Raw genomic sequence first — 20,616 nt, forward strand, 5'->3', positions numbered from 1 at the left:
CCAACAAAGTTTCATTTGCTTTAAAAAAGGGTCAAACAATTGTTTATAACTGTAACAGCAATCAAAGTTGTGATGCCATTAATTATTTTCCAGATTGTTGTGATGATTTAATCAGTAAAAGAAATACTTTACTTTGGGTCAAAATATGTATTATCAGGCTAATTGTGGAGAAAAGACAGAAATGAAATGTCTTCGTTACGTCCTCTATGTGACAGTGTGAGCGTCCTGTCACAATGTCCCGATTGATCATGCGCCCTGGCTACTTGGCCAAGGGGATGTCCCTTTGGCTGACTGGTTAGAGCGTATGACTCTCACCCGGGAGTCTGGGGACCGAATCCCGCCCGGGCCCTCGTTTATCCACCTTGCCACATCTAGAAGCCAAAGACCTGCCTGTAGGATGGGTCTATGGGTTTTCTTAAAGGCCTGACATGCATCACGTTTAAAGTAAAAACTTCCAGTCCACATGGTGGTTGGATACGATCGTGGTGGTATTATTGTGTTATTTAGCTGTGTTACTTACGTAGCAGGATCAGATGTACCACAGAAACTAATAAAAACATTTCACTTTCATTATCTGGAGACAGCTGCTGATGCTAGTGGGATTTTTATCTACTCGTTTACACAATGTCCGCGTGACCGAATTAAAACATGTAAATATAAAGTAAACATTCTCTCTTTTTGATAATGAACTGATTTAATTATGTTCTTGTGGTGGGCTTGGTCTGCTCTCTCGACCTAGTGCAACCCGGCTTTTTGTTGTTGTTCTTATGAGAAATTACAAGAAGTTTTTAGTTTTTCTGAACATCTAGACACTCGTTTCACTGGCAGGAACATTGTTATCGTTACTATTGGAATAAAGTCAGGTTGGCGCTTAGCTGAACAAGCTAGTAGCACATCAACAGGACTTCCATCACATGCTAATATGCTAAGAGCGTTAAACCGGGCAATGGTCGTCCTACATCCGCTAAACTTTAATCTACTTCTCTCGGAGTTCGGCTGAGTAAAATACAGCGTTTTAGTGTAAACAAAAACCAGCTCTAGCCGCTGCTGTTGAACTTTACCTCATTCTCTATCCAGCTTTCAGCTCACAGGTGGATTTCCACATGTAGGTACGGCGTGCGGCGAGGGACAAACCGGACCCCAACAGTTTGTCGATTTAGAAGAAGAAGGCACGATCTCAAGAAAAAATCACGAGGCGATTCACAAGGACACAAAATAAAAAAAAATTATTTAAATTATTTTAAAATATAAAAATATGTGATAAAACAATGTAAGGAAAGGGAAAGAGACCACACACGGACAGATAATCGGTGATGTTTACGTGCAGTTCTTTCATGACGTTTATATAAAAACATAAACAAATCTTTCTAGATAGAATTTGAAGAAGTTTTAATTTGTTGCCAATTGATTATTATTGAAACTATTTCTTGTTATGTTAGCACAGATTCAGAGATTACACTTTGATCTATTTTATTACTTATATATTTAACTTAAATACACAGTTACTTATAAAAAATAAGCTTAAATTTTACTCTGTAGCTCATGGTTAAAATGTTTTCTGTAAATGTATTTATAGAGTTTAAATAATATGAATTCTGAGGCATTTCTAAAGTTGTTTGATAGCATTAGGATTTTTCTGTAAGATCTTGAACCCAACGCAACACCAGGTTTTAGGTTCGAACAATGTGTTCAGGTCACAAACACAGAAAGTATATTCACAACTGAACACTGCTGAAGACACTGCTTCCAAAGCTTGTATTTACCAGAAAATGAATGTATTTTAATTGTTTAACAAAAATAGGCTGATTAGACTAATGAAGTGCTGACTGTAGACGACCAAAGGAATGAAAAACACATTTTAATTCACATATCATTCCACATCATCATGTCTCTCTGTGCATATGGCCTGTCCAGAAAACACCATGCACATCAAAGACAACATTCTCATGCATCTTTGGAAAAACACCCTGATATTAGACCTTTGGAGGTGATGTTCAGTAATGGTGAGTTCTGTCAGGGTGATGGTGCAGAGGTGAGGAGCTCACCTGGTCGAACCATGTTGTAGAAGGCAACAAAAAACACTTCTTCACCCATCAAAGTTGACACTGTTTTCAATCACCGCTTGATTTCAAAGAGTTGGATGACATTACTTTGAATGACCAAGTGAACAATGATGCTTCTTGTTGGTAGAAAAGAGAAGTCTGTCCACCATCATTTGGCCGTCTTTCAATTCAATTCAAGTTTATTTATAAAGCGCCAAATCACGACAAGAGTCGTCTCAAGGCACTTCACATAATAAACATTCCAATTCACAGTTCATTAAGCCAATCAGAAATAATGTGCCCTATATAAGGAACCCAGCAAATTGCAGAAATCCTCATACTAAGCAAGCATGCAGCGATAGTGGAGAGGAAAACTCCCTTTTAACAGGAAGATACCTCCAGAGGATCCTTTCAATTCTAACAGAAACACAAAACGTGTATAAGCAGCCAGTAAGATAGCAATGTAATGGAGATGATAGCATCACAGTCTGGTATAATAAATAATGTGCAGTAAAAAATGTGCCTGTTATTTGGTCTGATCGCATCTTTGGAAATGTGCTGAATGTTGAGCTGCTGTGTGTAAAAGATGACAGCTCTGTATCACATTTTGCTGCCCGTTCGGCTGTCCGGTGGTGAAATGTGTTTGAGAACGTGTTTAAAGTTTTGAGAAAATTCTAATTGTGTCTAAGTACCTGAACTATGCTAAAGACTTGGCTGAAACTGAGTATCATTCGAAAAACGCGTTTAGGGTTCAGAGGATTTGGTGTAAAACAATGAAGTTTAGTGTTTTAGCAAATCGGAAAAAATGTAATTAACTGATTGAAAACAATTTGATTGCATTTGTCAGCAATTAACTTATAGTCTTCAGATTTGAGTGAATTGTTTTAGATAATGGTTTTAGTGAACTGCATAATAATGAAGAGTACGTGAAATAAAATGTAGCTTTCGTTTTGTTTTATTTTTACGCTCTCAGATGATTTTTGCTTATAAACTGTCACAGAGGTAGCTACAAATAAAAGGATCTATATTTTATGCTAACCTACTTAGATGAGCTCCATATGGAATATAGTTGGGCAAGCCTCATGGGTCCCACCAAGGTTTGTCCACGATTTCCACGATGGCCCCACAGAGGTTTGCCCACAAAGATTTTAATGACAGAAAGAAAGAAAGAAAGAAAGAAGAGAAAGAAAGAAAGAAAGAAAGAAAGAAAGAAAACTATATTTTTATAGGGCCTCTCAAGATAAAAATCACAAAAACAAAAAAATTGAAGTATAAAAAATATTTTCAAAATTTTTTTTGAAAATATGTTTCAAATGAGAAAAATATCCCATTTGTGAATTAAAATAAAACTTAAAGAAAGAGAGAGAGAAAATGAATAGGAAAGAGAGAAATCAGTGGATCTTGAGAAAGTCAGAACAAGAGAAGAAGAAGAAGAAGAAGAAGAAGAAGAAGAAGAAGAAGAAGAAGAAGAAGAAGAAAATATCATTTCTATAGCGCCTCTCAAGATAAAAATCACGAGGCGCTTCACAAAAACAAAAAATGTAAAAATATAAAAAATCATTGAAAATGTTGAAAAATATATTTAAAATGAGCAAAAATAGACAATTGTGATTAAAAATGTTAAGAAAGAGAGAGAGTGAACAGGAAAGAGGGAAATCGGTGGATCCTGAGGAAGGTGGAATAGGTGGGGAGAGCAGAATAAAGAGAGAGAGGTGAAGAAGGTCATACAAAAGCCAGCTTGAACAAGTGAGTCTTCAGCTGCTTTTTAAAGGAGACCACTGAGTCAACTGATCTCAGGCTCAGGGGGAGAGAGTTCCAGAGTCTGGGGGCCATAGCAGCAGATAATCTGTCACCTTTGACCTTTAGCCTGGTGCTGCACAACCAGTAGGCTTTGATCACTGGACCTCAGGGACCTGCTGGGGGTGTAGGGACTAAGAAGATCACCAATGTAAGATGGTGCTTGTCCATGTAAGGCCCTATAGACCAGAACCAGGATCTTGAAATGAACCCTGAAGTTGACTGGCAGCCAGTGAAGCTGGAGGAGAAGCGGGGTGATGTGGGTGTGTTTGGAGGACTTGGTCAGAAGCCGAGCACAGTTTGAGTCAAACCCTCTGAAACCCCATGTAGGGCCTGTTAAAATCTATGTGGGCAAAAATCAACCCCCGCGGGGCGTCATGGAAACCACAGACAAACCCTGGTGGGGCCATGGGGCTGGGTACATTTAACAATAATAATAAATCATTTAGAAATGCGTACAAGCTATAAGAAAATAAATAAATAAATAAGGAGAAAAAGGCGTTTCCATTCAGACATAACTTAGATAAAACAGAAAATTGAACACAGATTTATTTTGAAAGTTCAGACCGGAAACTCTCTTTCTTATTTTGTAAGATTGACCGCCGGGCCGGCGAGCCTGTGAAAGTCTTCAGTTTGACTTGAGTTCAGGAGAAGAGATCATGTCTGCCGTCGTAGGCGAGCTGCACTCACCTACAATCTCATTCAAAACGAGTTCTTTATGAAATAACAGCGGCGCGAGACCTCCAGGATGTCCAGCTCGGTGAGTAGCCGGCGGCGGAGTCTCACATCCGTACCAGCGCTCGGGTTTGCCACACCGACAGGGCCGGTGGTGGTTTTTATTCCGGCAGGAGGATTTTCATTCGCCCGGTGGGTTGGCTAGTCTCCCCGAGCCGAGTTAACGGAGTACTGCGGGATTACGTCCGGACAGCTCGCGCTGACTCGTACCGTCGACCAAAACCGACTTTTTATGGCATCGCTGTTTTTATTTAGGTAACGGCCACTCACCATCCTTGAGTTGGTCGAACGGAAAAAGTCAATTAATGCGTAAATAACGCATAACAGCCACCTGTTATTTGGACTGGTTTTGTCCGTCATATTGTAATATTTACACTATTAGGGTTAGGAAAGTAAAACGTTTAAACGCGGACAAACGTGTATTTATGTGGGATGAACGCTGAGTGGCGTCTGTTCTCTGGTGGGAAGGAAGGCTGGACCCCGCTGGGCCAGGGACCTCCAGGAACCGCCGCCTCCATCCAGGAAACTAAATCAAATACAAACACAACTGCACAAACTATTTCTATTACAATTGTAATAAAGCTGGTAAGTCGTCATAAATCCACACAAAGTCCATATGAGCTGAAGCATTTTTATTAGGTTTTATACAGTTTTGCACGTTTGTGTTGTGGAATCAGATGTACAAACGCTGTTTAGTGGGTCTGAAGGTGAAGTGTTTGGGACCACTGGACCATGGATGCTGTTAGAGGGCCTGCAGGTCATGCTGCTTCATCCCAGACCCACGGCGGGCACGATCTGTGATAGAACCACTGTGGGTGTTTTCATGAGAACATAACAATAAAAGCTCCAAAAAGAGTGGTTCTCTGTGTGTGTGTGTGTGTGTGTGTGTGTGTGTGAGTGTGAGTGTGAGTGTGTGTGTGTGAGTGTGAGTGTGAGTGTGAGAGTGAGAGAGAGAGAGGCATGTTATAAGTTGAGGATGACCTCTGACTCTTTCAGGGAGCTGTTCAGGTGAAACTGGAACTCGGACATCGTGCACAGGTCAGGAAGAAACCCACGGTGGAAGGCTTCACTCACGACTGGATGGTTTTTGTCCGAGGACCGGACCACAGCAACATCCAGCACTTTGTGGAGAAAGTTGTTTTTCACCTGCATGAAAGCTTCCCCAAGCCAAAAAGAGGTATGCTTTCTCTGCTTTTGTTGCTGCTCCCTTCTCCCGGTGCTGCTGCGGAGGTCTTAACGCCTTCAGACACCTCAGCAGGGTTTAAACCAGGGCTCTCCAACCTGGAGATGTTTTGTTTATCTTTTTGCTGCTCCAGCACTCCTAATTTGAATCAATAGGGATTAACAGGCTTCTGCTGAACTCGATAACCTGCTGAGCATCAACCTTTAACCCTCTCAGGCTCAAAATAAGTTTTGTTAAAAGGACGAACAACTAAGTCCTTCAGAGATACTTCTGTGTTATAAAAATGCTCCTGAAATACATATGTGGAGTGACCAGGTAGGTAGTAGGGCTGTAGCGATGCGTCGATGATGTCGACGGCTCGATTCTAAAAATTCGTCGACGTCAGATCCGGTAGTCGACGCACCACGCCCACTTGTTGCATCCCCAGGAGTTTGTAAATAGAGGAGGAATCTGCCTGTTTTCCCTCTAGTTCGCCCTCTTCTCCGCCTTCACTAACATCTCCGCCAAATACCGAAGACCCGGAACAACGTCCGTCCACAACTAGATTATTTTCCTGTTTTGCCCGCCTTCGTCTCCCGGCAACGGACAACAACTTCCGGGGTCAAACGCGCCGCTTCGTCTCTACCGCAGATGTAGAACATCACCGGGAGCGTTTCTCCCTTCATTAAGGAGCTTCTTTCAGACATTAGGAGAGCTGTTTTGGTGGTAGCAGTCTCTCCTCCGTGCTGGTCTGTTTGCTGCTGGGTGTTTTTGGTTTATTTAAACTTGGTAACTTGAACTTAACGTTGGTAAAGCTACTGTTAGCATTTTCGCTAACAGCTTGTTGCGTTTGGATCAGCTGTTACGTTTTGGTTTAGAGTTCATCTTTTTTGTGGTGCAGATCTCCCTTTTATTACATTTAGAGTGTCGTGGGTTTTCGGTTTAGTTTAAAAAATCACCTTGAGTTTGGTTTCACCGCCCAGTTTAGAGTTTGGACCTTTGGAGATTCTTATTTTGGTCCAGAACCCAGTAATCTTTGCCCAGTGGGACATCCCCACTTATTTGTACTTTTGTTTTAATTCCCCACAGGCAGAATTAGTTTTATTATTCCCAACCTGCGGATGGAAAGATTTATATATTTTTTGTAGTTGTAAACAAACCTGATCATCATTTTAACTTTTAAATCCCGTTATTGTCCCTTCCTTTTTGCACACGAGCCAAACTCCCCAGGAAGGGTCGTAACACCACTCGCCTCACGCACATAAGTGACCAAAACAAAGCAGCATGGAGACCGTCTCCAACCACCTCTCAGGCAGCAGCCTGCACTCCCAAGTTCTACACGTCACCAGAACATAACCAACACGATAAAAGCAGTGTTGTACAAAATGGAAGGCCTGTAGTGTTTATTCTCTTACAGTAACAATTTATTAATGTTTTTGAGGAATTTATTGGAGATTTGTTGGTTTTTATTAACTGTGCAATAGAAAAATAATCATTAGATTAATTGTCTAAATAGTCATTAGAATAGTCGACTATTCGATAAAATAATCGTTTTAAAAACAATCGTTTACCCCCAGCCCTAGTAGGTAGGTTTTAACTGTTGCAAATCTGCAACGCCTGCCTCCAGAGGGTTCAATCAGGTGTGTTGGAGCAGAGAAATGACTAAAACAGGCTGGGTAGGGAATTTCAAGGGCCAGTGTTGGCGACCCCTGATTTAAAACCGCCATGCTGTTTCATCCAAACACCTTCTGAAAATAGCATTAGTTAGAGTTAGTCGTAAAATAATAAAACGAAAAATAGAGCATTTTCCCTTCTGATTTTGAGTAATAGAAGTTAGTCTTTCTCCACTGCTCTGGGATCGTTTTAGAGGACCGTCTGTGAGTTCAAAATGTACAACATTTGTTATTGTGTGCACATCAGCAGCTTCTCCTTCCTTTTGGACATGCATCAGCTGCTTCCATACACTTTTCTGCTGTTTTATAATGTCATCATTTGCATTGTCATGTAGATGAGAATGAGCTATATTTATGAATGTTGAATAGTAACTTCCTATAAAACTAATAGTCCTCATTTCATTGCTTGAGTCATTATATACAAATAGGTGTAATCATACATACTTTAGATTTAACCCTTCCACATTGTTAATGGGGTCAGATGGCCCCAGGTGCTTTTTCATTTTTTTAGGAGTGCACCATTTCACCCTTGCCAAGGGATAAACCATCAACCATGTTTAACCACCCCTGTCCTGGAGGAGTCACCTGATTGGACAGTGGAAGGGTTGGATTCATTTATGGTACAGTAAAGAAGAAGAAAATATCATTTCTATAGCGCCTCTCAAGATAAAAAATCACGAGGCGCTTCACAAAAACAGAAAATGTAAAAATATAAAAAAGAATTTAGAAATGTTTAAAAATATATTTAAAATGAGCAAAAATAGACAATTGTGATTAAAAAATGTTAAGAAAGAGAGAGAGTGAACAGGAAAGAGGGAAATCAGTGGATCCTGAGGAAGGTGGAATAGGTGGGGAGAGCAGAATAGAGAGAGAGAGGTGAAGAAGGTCATACAAAAGCCAGCTTGAACAAGTGAGTCTTCAGCTGCTTTTTAAAGGAGACCACTGAGTCCACTGATCTCAGGCTCAGGGGGAGAGAGGTCCAGAGTCTGGGGGCCACAGCAGCAGATGATCTGTCACCTTTGACCTTTAGCCTGGTGCTGCACAACCAGTAGGCTTTGATCACTGGACCTCAGGGACCTGCTGGGGGTGTAGGGACTAAGAAGATCACCAATGTAAGATGGTGCTTGTCCATGTAAGGCCCTATAGACCAGAACCAGGATCTTGAAATGAACCCTGAAGTTGACTGGCAGCCAGTGAAGCTGGAGGAGAAGCGGGGTGATGTGGGTGTGTTTGGAGGACTTGGTCAGAAGCCGAGCTCAGGCATTCTGAACCACCTGTAGACGGTTCAGGGAGGTTCTGCTCAGACACGTGAAAAGAGAGTTACAGTAGTCTAAGCGTGAGGAGATGAAGGTGTGGAGAACTGTCTCAAGTTCAGAGCGGGACAGAATGGGACTCAGCTTAGCAACGTTCCTGAGATGGAAGAAGGAAGAGCGAACAAGAGAACTGACATGAGAATCCAGGGTGAGAGCTGGGTCAAAGGTCACGCCAAGATTCCTGACAGAAGGTTTGGTGTGGGAAGCAAGCTGACCAAGAGAGTCTCTGACTTTGGGAACCAGCTTGTCTGGGGCACAGATGAGGATCTCAGTCTTATCTTCCTACAGCTGAAGAAAGCTCCCACCATCCAGGTTTTGATAGAGTCTAAGCAGGTGTGTAACAGCTGCAGCTTAGACATCTCATGGGGCTTAAAGGAGATGTACAGTTGGATGTCATCTGCATAAAGATGGTAGGAGATTCCTTTAAAGGAGCTCAGGATGTGCTGAAGAGGAAGCAGATAGAGGAGGAAGAGTAGAGGCCCCAGCACAGAACCTCGGTGAGACTGATAATAGCAATCCAAAGTGCTTTTTATGTGTGATCTGACAATTGATCAACCATTGCTTAAAAATTAAATACAGCTTAGCCGGTTAGTTGCTGTGATCATAAAACACGTAAACGGCAGCACGCAGAAATCACGAGGCAACGTTTTACGTGACGTTTACTTGTTGCTATGAGCAATAAGACAGAAAAAGCCACGCCAAAATAAGTTTAGGAAGCCCACTAAGAATCGTAATAAAAGCATTTAAAATAAATACCATACACAGTTGAGGAAACGTTGGTTTAAGTACCTGATATGAAGCGGTCGCTGCATAAGCGAAAACCTTTACTCTCGGGATCCCACAGCTTCATTTTAGCCCGGTCACTAGCGCGTTGTATTACAATGATCCAACGTTTGCGGCGTTCCGGATCTTGGGGAATCCTGTAGACGGCTCATTCCTTATGTCATCCGCGTCTGTTCTGCATCCTGGGGCACAACAGGAATCTACCATATTTCCTGTTTGAGTTTTCTGACAATAACAAATAGTCCAGCTGCGGTCTTCTGCCTGCCAATATGGCACCGCTTCGATTTGAACTGTTGCATGCCGGGAGACGTGACGTCAACTCCCGGAGCTCTATTGAGGTGAAATCTTCAAAATCGTGATATTGATTTTAGGCCATATCGCCCAGCCATATAGTAAAATAATATTTAGTAATTTGAGTTTTTAGGAAACATTCATAAATGGGCTTTATCAGCTGTAACTGAAAGAAAAGTCGGAATTTTTGGAAAAGAGAAATATTTTCTATCTTTAAGAAATTATGTGTATTTTATAAAAAAGCAAGTTTGCTGTTGCTTCTCCCTCTGAGCATGGTGTGTGTGCTGGTGTGTGTTATGGGCTTGATTCTTGGGGGTGGGTGACTGCTGCTGCCAGACTGCACTTCCTTTTAACACATTTTCCAAGCAAGAAGTGTGGGTGGAGTCTGGTAAGAGGGTGACCTGCTCTTTAACGTAACGTTACCATTGTCACTCTGAATTTACTTCTTTAGACTTCAACAACAAATGAAATTTACGTTTACAAAAACTTTCAGGTCATTAGAAATTATTTCTGGACCCTGTTCAACATGATTGTGTAGTAACTGTTAATCTTTTCAATGGTACTCAGATTCAGATGTATAATTTTTAAAATAATAATTTATTGACAACACCTGCATTCTCCATTTATATGGAGACTTTGAAAACATGAAATATTACATGTGTCTGATTTAACATTGTGTATATGTACATATTTTTGCCTGTTTCTTAAATAACTTATGATCCAATCAAGTGCCACTCCCCTGATACCATACTTGATAAGTTTTCCATACATAATGGTGGGATCGATAGTATCAAACGCTTTTATTGTAATGATATATTTGAGTTAACAATGTTATCCTGTCCTGTCTTTAATCCATCATGAACACCGACTACAGAGAAATCCTCTGATGCATCCATGCTGCTCAGTACCAGACCTGTATGATGTCACTATTTACCAAAGAGCCAATCAGCTGGCAGAGCTGCTGGTGAACGTGTGAGCATGCAGAACTTGTTAAACTACGTGACTCAACTTGAGGAACAAAGTAGAATCCAGCTGCTGTTATTTATTTGTTGTTGTTGTTTATAGAAACTAAATGTGTCTGCAGGGCTTGAGGCCCAGGGCAGAGTTTTAGACCTCAGACCAAACCACATCCAGACCTGTTATTAATAATATTGTGTATTATTTACACCAATCAAAGTTTTCTGTAAAGTTCACAGACATCCGAACCTTATGAAATAAAATCAATATTAAAGTTAAAAATGATTAAATTTGTTGCTTCATTAAAGTTCAATCATCTGTGAACACTTTTCTACTGGATGTTGTCCAGCTGAAGCAGACATCTGCTTATTTCTAACAGAGCTGGGGTCTCATTTATCAAACATGGCGTAGAATCCTGACTAAAACCGTACTTAAGCTCAGCAAAAAAAAAGTACTTACGCCAAGTAGGTTTGTGATCTATCAAACATGGAGGACACACAGCTGCACGCAATCGCCGCTTCATAAATCGGAGACTAACGAGAATGTTTCTCAGCTGCATTTTAGTCACATCCCGCCCTCACCACGCCCACTTACTGCCATAAATAGTCAATGCAAAGTGCCTTGTGGATCTCATGCATATACATAAGCCAGATGTTGCAGTGCTCCGCCAATGACATGGCGACCGTAGATCAAGACAGATCAAGGAAGCACCATTTCACAGAAGCAGAAGTTGAGGTACCTGTGGGTGAGGTGGAGAAATGACAGGAAGTGCTTTTGCAAAACAAATAAGAGAAAATCCACGGAGTGGCGCAGCGTTGCTGAAGCCGTCAATGTTGTGAGTTCTTCAGAGAGATCTGTGGTGGATATAAAAAATGGTCCAATCCGGATTCGATCCCCAGACTCCCGGGTGAAAGTCACACGTGCTAGCCAGTCACCCAAACGGAGATCTGCCCTGTTCAAGTAGCCAGGGTGCATGATCAATTGGGTCACAGTGACAGGACACACACAGTCACACAGATGCATGACATTCTGTCTCAATCTGTCCCCCTGCTGATATTCTGCATTCCACATTCTGCTCTTCAGGCTGTGTGTGTGTGTGTGCGCGCACGTGTGTGTGTGTGTGTGGGGGGGGTCTTGTTCTGTGTGAAAACGAAGCAGTACAAGTGATAATGCTGCAGGATTTCATCATTGTATCTTCTCAGCAGCAGCACTGCAGGAGCTCTCCATGTCCAACATGTGCATAAGCCAGTCCTTAGTCAACTTAAAGTTAAGAACATTTTTCCGTTAAGTTTTCTTTGATAAATCCCAACATTTGCGTGGAAAGTTGCTTACGCAGTTTTCCGACCCCGTTTTGTGCGTAAACAAGCTTGATAAATGTGTCCCCTGAGCTGTGGGAGAAAATATTCAGACTTATTTCATCTTATTTTCCATCGCTTGTAGGTTTAGTGCATTCACTTAATATTAATTATAGAATTATAAATAACAGGTCACTACAGTGAGCTGCGCAGTGGTTAGAGCTGTTGCCTTGCAGCGAGAAGGTCCTGGGTTCGCTTCCCGGCCTGGGATCTTTCTGCATGGAGTTTGCATGTTCTCCCTGTGCATGCGTGGGTTCTCTCCGGGTTCTCCGGCTTCCTCCCACAGTCCAAAAACATGACTGTTAGGTTGATTGGTCTGTCCAAATTGTCCTTAGGTGTGAGTGTGTGTGTGTGTGTGCATGGTTGTTTGTCCTGTGTGTCTCTGTGTTGCCCTGTGTTGGACTGGCTCTCTGTCCAGGGTGTAGCCCGCCTGATTGCCCATTGACCGCTGGAGATGGGCACCAGCCCCCCTCGCGACCCTACATGGACAAAGCGGGTTCGGACGATGGATGGATGGATGGAGGTCACTACAGTCTGGGCATAGAAAGTGTTTACAGAAGCTTGTTGGCAGCAGCTCACCTGTTCCTTCCACACTGAGAGGAGAAATCCTCTCATCAGCAGTAGGTGATCAACAGAGTATCATGACTGAAGACCAGCTGAAAAACACACTGAAAACACCGACCTCTGATCGGCCCACTGGGAATATCCCCTGTTGGGTCCTGGATCCGCCCACCGTCTCCATTAGACTGGAGCTGCTGATCTTGTTAACGCTCACTGTGACACCAGAGCCAGGCGTCGTTGGCGCTCATTAGTGCGACTAGATTCTACAGAGTTTTCATAAATAAACACACAGCTTAGATCTGTGGCTCGTGGAAAACCAAACCCAGAGCTTAGGACCATGTGATAGGTCAGTGTTTCTTTTTTAGTAACTCAGCAGAAATGTCTAAAATCCTGTGTTTTTCTGTCAATGTGGGGGGATGTGTGTACATTAATGAAGAAACACATGAATTTAATTTATTGTAACAAATGGCTGCAATGGAACGAAGAGTGAAAAATTGACAGAGGTCTGAATACTTTCCATACCCACTGTAAGTGTAATCATATTTTAAAGCCAGCAACTATACTGTGTTGCAAGAGACCATTGCCTCTCTTCTTTAGTGATGATTTCAAATAATTTTCAGTTAATTTTAATTTTATGACCTGATTTTTCTATCAACAAATGATCAGTTTTGAGATTTATTAAGGCACACCTTTCTACTCACGAGCTGTGGCAGGAAGGCAGCACGAGTAACTTCCTCCCACACTGGCACTGATTTCTGTTCCAGCACAGAGAAGCTGCCAGACATGCATTAAGAATAATGACGAATCAGTCAGTTAAGCTGCCAGCACGCTTCATTATAGCTATCCCGTTAATGGGCCAGCGTTGAGACGTTGCCATGGCAACCACCAAATTGCAATGCTGTTGAACAAATGGAGGTAAAAAAGCTCTTTGGAAACGGTGAATGGGGTGCTATTTTGGCAGTAGGCAGCAGCAGCTCATGCTGCTAAAGCACCTCATTTGTAGCTCGGGCTCCCATTAAATCTGCACTGGAAATGGCATCTCTTCAAAGGTGTTTGTGATATTTCAGAGGTTTGTCACTTTTATGGAAAGATGTAAGCCATTGTAATGAGAAAGAAATGGCACAAATCTGTGAAAAGAGATTTAGTTTTGTAGACACAAGAAGTCTGGGATTCCTTGTATTTTCTATATCAAATATATTGTTTATCAAAGGAAAATACGTAAATACTTAAAATTTCAGTTCCCACTGTGCAAAGACCTAGTTTGGACTAGTGTTGTCAAAAAAATCGATACCTAGATATAAATCGATGCTAAAAGTGGTATCTAAATGAGATATTCCATCCCTGTGGTATCGATATTATGGACTACTATACACAGCCTTCTTCAAGTACATCGACACGCACGACAGCCAGATGCCGTAAAGCAGCCTCCGCCTCCCAGACAAACAGAAGAAGACGCCGCATGGCTACATTACAATTTCCCACGCGAGTTGTCTCCAATCCAAGTTTTGTCTGCCAAATAAATAAACAAAAACATAAACAGCCCAACTTAATTAGCATACCAAGTCCGACACGTAGTTGTATATTCACACTTATGTGCTTAAAGGAAAACTCCCGTTTATTGCTACCCGGACTTATTTTCTAGCATGCAGTACGTTTGTTTACTCACACTGACAACTTTGGTGCTACTTGGATTCCCCGGGGTATTTAGATCCATCGGCGAATCGCCATCAGCCTATATCCATATAACGGGTGCGGACGGGCACCCATGGTGCCGCCTCGAAATAAGACATTATCTGCACCAAAACATCTTCATGTCGAAAGGTTTTGTTAGGAATCGTTAACATGATTCCCCTGTTCGTTTGGAGCGAGTCTGGGATTTCTAGGAGTAAACAGACTAGCTGCGGCTAATCTAACCGGCGCTTTTAATGATGTCACTGCCGTGCGCCAATCTGCTTTTATTAAGATTACCGGGAGATGTACCTTTGTCCTACTGTGGAGAAATTCGTTTTCTCCCTTTATTGACCAACAGAGTTGTTCAAAAGTACAGAACAAAACATATGGCATTACATCTTATGACAAAAATGCACCTTAAACAGAGTTTCAGCAGCAAAACATCACTCTGCAAATAGTGTATATATAGTGAGACAATTCATGATTTAAAGTGTTAACTTTCACCAGTTTTTGTATGCACGTTTGAAAAAATGCTGATACTTGAAAGGTTTAAGCACTTTACACACTTAATTCTTAACATTTAATTTTTGCAATATAAATTGAGGAATGTTATTTTTTGAATAAACTTGTTCAATAAATTGGTGTTTTTAAATAGTATCGAAATCGAGCATCGAGTTTTTTTTCAAGTATCGAATCGAGTTTGAAATTTTAGTATCGTGACAACCCTAGTTTGGATGTTCTATAGACGAGGCCTGGACAGACAGACTGAATATAGACATGATCCTGCATGTTGGCAGGGTTCATTCTTTTTCTTTTTGAAGTATGATCAGTCACTCTGAGTTCACATTATTTTATTTATCTGTAGAATACTGAATTACATTGGAACACATGATGGAGCTAAGACCTGTAGTCAGCTGAGAGCTCCTGATGGAGCACAGAAATTTAATATAAAATATAAAAGTTAACAAACTGAACCGATTTTGGCTCTGAAGATTAACAGAATCCCCCTCGATGTCCAAATCGGGTCGCGGGTCTTCTGAGTCAAACGGTCTAAAACACATCTGCACCTCCGGTTGTGCTATGTAGCTAGCGGGGTCAGAGTTTGGCTGAACTTCTCTGGTAATCCAATATCCGTTCTCGTTGCCGTATCCCAGAGAAAAAACAAATGTGACCGACTAGCAGAGGCTTCAGATGCTACATCCGACCGATGACACGTGTTTCTGCTATAACGCTAATGCAGAAACACCGGAGTCTGGGGTTGTTTACTACAGCGGTTTCAGCAGAGCTCCTTGTGAAACGTCACCAGCTGCCCAGGGCCTAGACTGGAAGCTAGTTCCTGTTCTCGCGCCAGTCACAAACATCAGATTTTCTTAAAATTCCAGCCGTGGAAATCCAAAAAACCTTTTGATCTGAGGTTTTAATACTTTTTTACACATGCCGTTCTAAGGAATTTTGCCTCTGGCCGATATCTTTAATGCCCACATGGACAACAGAGAGACCTAGAGAAGTGTGGTCGGGAGGAACGGCCCCCCCGATCTGAGTTAGAGCAGTATTTTGTTATTGGACTTCTGTGCTCGTCATGGATCGCCCATAATGAACACCATGTTCAGACATAAAGGTGTCCATATGTTGTCTTGGCACCAGGATATCTTAGGTCACAGCTTGATTGTCGACTTTGTTGTCGTCTCATCTGATTTGCAGTCGCATGTCTTGGACACTCGGGTGAAGAGAGGGGTGGGGCACTTAACTGACCACTACATGGTCATTAGTGGGCTTCAACGGTGGGGGATGATGCTGGTCAGACCTGGCAGGCTCAAACGTATCGTGGAGGTCTCCTGGGAATGTTGGGAGTCTCCTGTCAGAAAAAGTTTCAATTCCCACCTCCGAAAGAACTTCCAAAATTTTCTGGGGGAGGCGGGAGGACATTGAGTCCGAGTTGGCCATGTTCCGTGCTTCCATAGTCAAGGTGGCTGACTGGAGCTGTGGCCGCAGGGTTGTCGGTGCCTGTCGTGGTGGCAAACCCCAAACCCACTGGTGGACACAGACGGTTAGGGATGCTGTCAAGCTGAAGAAAGAGTCCCATTGGGTCTTTTTTTGGCCCGTGGGACTCCAGAGGCAATTGATGGGTACCGGCAGGCCAAGATGGAATGTGGCCCGGGTGGTTGCGGAGTTGGAAAAGGGTAGAATGCCTTTTCCGGGTCAGGGATGAGGTCCTGCCTCAAGTGGAGGAGTTTAAGTATCTCGGGGTCTTGTTCATGAGTGAGGGAAACATGGAACGTAAGCAAATTGGTGCTGTGTCTGCAGTAATTCTGGCATTGTACCGATCTGTTGTGATGAAGAGAGAGCTGAGCCAGAAGACAAAGCTCTCAAATTACCGATTGTTCTACGTACCAACCCTCACCAATGGTCACAAGTAGAGGTCGGCCGATATTGGTTTTTCTATTGCCGGTACCGATATGAGGCGGTCGTAGTCAGCCGATGGCCGATAAGTGCTGCCGATTTCATGGCCGATGTCTGGATGTTTGGCACCATCAGGTTGCTTAATTATCATTAAAAACTGTGGATGCACAAGATTTTTGAACCCAAGCTGTTTTAAACACTAAATTTAACCAGCTGTTGAATCTTAATTGAGCCACTGCTCAATGCAGATAAGATTAGTAAAAATAACAATAAACTGTAGTCGTTGTCGACTTCCTCCACTTATCCGGGTCCGGGTCACGGGGGCAGCATCCCAACTAGGGAGCTCCAGACAGTCCTCTCCCCGGCCACCTCCACCAACTCCTCCGGCAGGACCCCAAGGCGTTCGCGGACCAGATTGGAGATGTAACCTCTCCATCGTGTCCTGGGTTCGACCTGGGGGCCTCCTGCCAGCAGGACATGCCCGAAACACCTCCCCAGGGAGGCGTCCAGGAGGCATCCTGACCAGATGCCCAAACCACCTCAACTGGCTCCTTTCGATCCAGAGGAGCAGCGGTTCTACTCCGAGTCCCTCCCGAATGTCCGAGCTCCTCACCCTATCTCTAAGGCTGAGCCCGGCCACCCTACGGAGGAAACTCATTTCGGCCGCTTGTATCCGCGACCTCATTCTTTCGGTCATTACCCAAAGCTCATGACCATAGGTGAGGATTGGGACGTAGATCGACCGGTAAATCGAGAGCCTGGCTTTCTGGCTCAGCTCCCTCTTCACCACGACAGATCGGCTCAGCGTCCGCATCACTGCAGACACCGAACCAATCCGCCTGTCGATCTTCCGATCCCTCCTACCTTCACTCATGAACAAGACCCCGAGATACTCTCCATGGCCTCAACAAACTCCTCCCACGCCCGAGATTTTGCCTCGGCAATTGCCACTGCTGCACCCCGCTTGGCTATCTGGTACCTGTCTGCTGCCTCTGGAGACCCACAGACCAGCCACGGACCATCTGACCTCAGGAATTCACGTGATAAGGTGGGGCCAGGTTTCACAATGAGCTCGCCCGAAACTCTGGCTGAATAGGACCCACACCCACCCTCACACCTTGACTCGTGTTTATGTAGAAGATCATCAGGGGGTCTTTTGTTCCCTCTTCGGGGGGAAACTCCCACTGGGTTTAAATCTGGGACTCTCCACCATTTGACCTTAGAACTGAAGAAGCCTCTCGGATGAGAGGTGAAACGTCTTCAAGCAAGTCGAAGAAGTCCAGACGCTTTTCTTTCAAAGCTCATTAGACTAAACACAACAGTAAATGCACCATCTTGGACCGGACCCATGACAGGATACCACAGAACAATGCTACGCCCTCTGTTGTCCTGGCGTGGAACTGCTTTGCAACACTCCCTAGGAGACGGAGAAGTCCGAGAGCTAAACGTCTCCGTCCACGTGTGCGTGCGCGTGCGTCTCTCCCTCGTGGAGCTGACAAAAAAGTATAAATTAGGCTGAAGCGTGAGGAGAACCACCGCACTTCTCTGGGTCCTCCATTCATCACACACTCACAGATTTGGCAACAGAACACCTCTGGTGTGAGAGGTTCTCTGCTCAATAACATCAGAGAAGGAGAAACATCTGGCTGCTACCACTTCAGCTTTATGACCAACTACCATAGTACTGGAAAGAAAAACACCATTTGAAGTCATGAACAGCAAAAAACATTTTGACCTAGAAAACAGAGACTGGTGTTTAGCGCTAAATTGTTTCTTCTGGCAGTGCAGGTTTTTGGTTCCATTAGAAGTGTCTCAGGAAAGATACCTGAGGGGAAGGGTGAGGCCTAGTCCACACGTAGCCGGGGGTTTTTAAAAACGAATATCCGCCCCTCCAAAAACTTGCATCCACACCACCTCGTTTTACAAAACAACTCTGTCCACACGTACCCGGATAAATACGTTGTTAAGGACATGCCAGACCTGTAGGCGGCAGTACTTCCCCCGCTCTTAACCTCGTCCTTCGTCTGTGGTCTTCCGCAAGGAGCAGTAATTCCGCTTGCAAAAACAAACAAGCAGAAAGCGCTTGGACAATTGATAAAGCGAGCGCAGCTCTGAGGGCATCCATGATGTCGGCTAGTGTAAACACAGGTCGCACACGTGATGTCAGCATTTTTTTGTCGCGGAAAGTGACGTTGCGGACCTTAAAACTCCGGTTTTGTCCGTCCGCACGCAGACACCCAAAACGGAGAAAACGCAGATCTTCACTTTGGCCGGAGTTTTTAAAAAGTTTTCGTGTGAAAAAACTCCGTTTTCGTGTGGATGACAGGCCAAAACGTAGAAAAATAGCTACGTTTTGGCAGATCCCCGGCTACGTGTGGACAGGGCCTGAGTGTTCTGTGGCCCTGTAGGCATTAAAACCTAGCTTGTTCTGTGGAGTCACTATAACAGCTTTAATGCAGGAGATGTGTAGTGTTTACAGCTTAGACTGTAAGTTGATTTAATGTAAATGTGGTGTTTTACACTTTTGCATGACTTTTTTTCCCTTTTCACTCATGTACAGTAAACAATGTCATAGTTTGTGAGTGTCATTTGTTAAATTGAGTGAAATAAATTGAATGTTAATTTTTGGTGTAAGATTGCTTCTTTCTGTAAAGATGGGCTGGGTTGTTTTTCTTTGTCTTCATTAAAGTTTAAATATAGTTTGATTCACCACTGCAGATGGCTGCAAATTAGGTTGCAGGCCGTTCGTACTGCTGATGAAGGTTGGTTTATTAGAAAATGTTGTTTCAAGTAATATTCCCTGAAATATAAATGAACTCATCTTGGAAGTGTTCTCCCAGCAAACAGGTTTTTACATACGTGGAGTTAATTGGTGCCTTTCCTGTGGCGTCCTTAGGGATGGACTCTGACAAACATGTTTCAGCAGGGAGAAACACCTGAGCTCTGGCAGTTTATTTGTCTCTAAAGTCCCATGGGAGTTCAGCAGGGAAGCCTTGACCTTGTCGTCAGCTTTAAAAGATCTGTTTCAGGTCTGAGGTACTTCTAGTATTTATGCATCAGAGCAGGCTCTGGAAAGGGGAGTTAATTAGGTCTCAAGAGAAACGACTGACAGGTTTAGTAGATGAGTTCATCCATTCATTCAGCACATAAAGCGTAAGTCATTAGTGTTGTTATTGCCCAGGTTTAACAGTTCCTATCAACGTTCCAGCTCATTCAAAGACCAAGTTCACTTGTTTTTTTAATGCAATTTCTGTGTTTTCTAGTAGAAATAAATGTCTTGTGGGTCTATCGCTCCTGTTTCAGAAAGAAGTTAGCCACAGGAGAGGGGAGCACGAGACGGCATGACTTGGAGTCTTATTTCCTTATATTGTGACATCTCGCCTCTGATTGGCTAACATCAACATGACTTTACCGTTGACTCCATTTACTCTGCAATGTTGATGTTTTATCTCCACATGTGACACAAGCCTGAAGGAGTTCTGCTGTGTGGTTGAGTTATTATTTGTTGAAAGTTAATGATGTTTTTTATTTCTCCCGTTTCAGTATGCAAGGATCCACCATACAAAGTGGAGGAGTCTGGATATGCAGGCTTCATCTTACCCATTGAAGTTTACTTTAAAAATAAGGTACTTTCAAAAATCTCATTTGTCAAATTTTTCATTTTACATTTGAAAACATGCGTAGCTCTTTAAAGGGACATTATGGAAGTTAGACAGTCAAAACATGTATAGAAATAATAAATGTCTTCTTCATACATTCTCCTGCAATGCCCTGGTCCTGTAGAATGAGCCCTGGCATTTTTACTGTGATTGCCTGTTTTTCTGTAAAATCACAGAAAAAGAGAGATGCTCGGGTCGAGCAGGCTGCTTCATGCGC

General features: G+C 43.0%; 2 protein-coding genes across 6 annotated transcripts in view; one reads left to right on the plus strand and one right to left on the minus strand.

Moving 5' to 3' along the window:
- focad (focadhesin) overlaps positions 1-1,149 on the minus strand; it is an 83,679-nt gene extending 82,530 nt beyond the window's left edge. The window contains exon 1 of the mRNA XM_015958191.3: positions 1,062-1,149. The gene's annotated coding sequence lies outside the window, so the exon portion shown is untranslated. The remainder of the gene's footprint in view (positions 1-1,061) is intronic.
- Positions 1-20,616, plus strand: part of mllt3 (MLLT3 super elongation complex subunit) — an 81,333-nt gene that overhangs the window by 2,764 nt on the left and 57,953 nt on the right. For 3 of the 5 annotated variants that reach the window (XM_054733775.2, XM_054733776.2, XM_054733777.2), the window contains exons 1-3: positions 4,415-4,599; positions 5,571-5,751; positions 20,284-20,366. In XM_054733775.2, coding sequence (XP_054589750.1) covers positions 4,588-4,599; positions 5,571-5,751; positions 20,284-20,366 — 276 coding nt within the window. In that variant the 5' untranslated portion in view covers positions 4,415-4,587. Of the gene's footprint in view, positions 1-4,414; positions 4,600-4,683; positions 4,707-5,570; positions 5,752-20,283; positions 20,367-20,616 lie in introns of those variants that run through there. The other 2 variants (XM_054733778.2, XM_054733779.2) reach the window with 2 other exon arrangements.

The sequence above is a fragment of the Nothobranchius furzeri genome, chromosome 3 (assembly GCF_043380555.1).
Source record: "Nothobranchius furzeri strain GRZ-AD chromosome 3, NfurGRZ-RIMD1, whole genome shotgun sequence".
In the NCBI taxonomy this organism is placed as follows: Eukaryota; Metazoa; Chordata; class Actinopteri; order Cyprinodontiformes; family Nothobranchiidae; genus Nothobranchius; species Nothobranchius furzeri.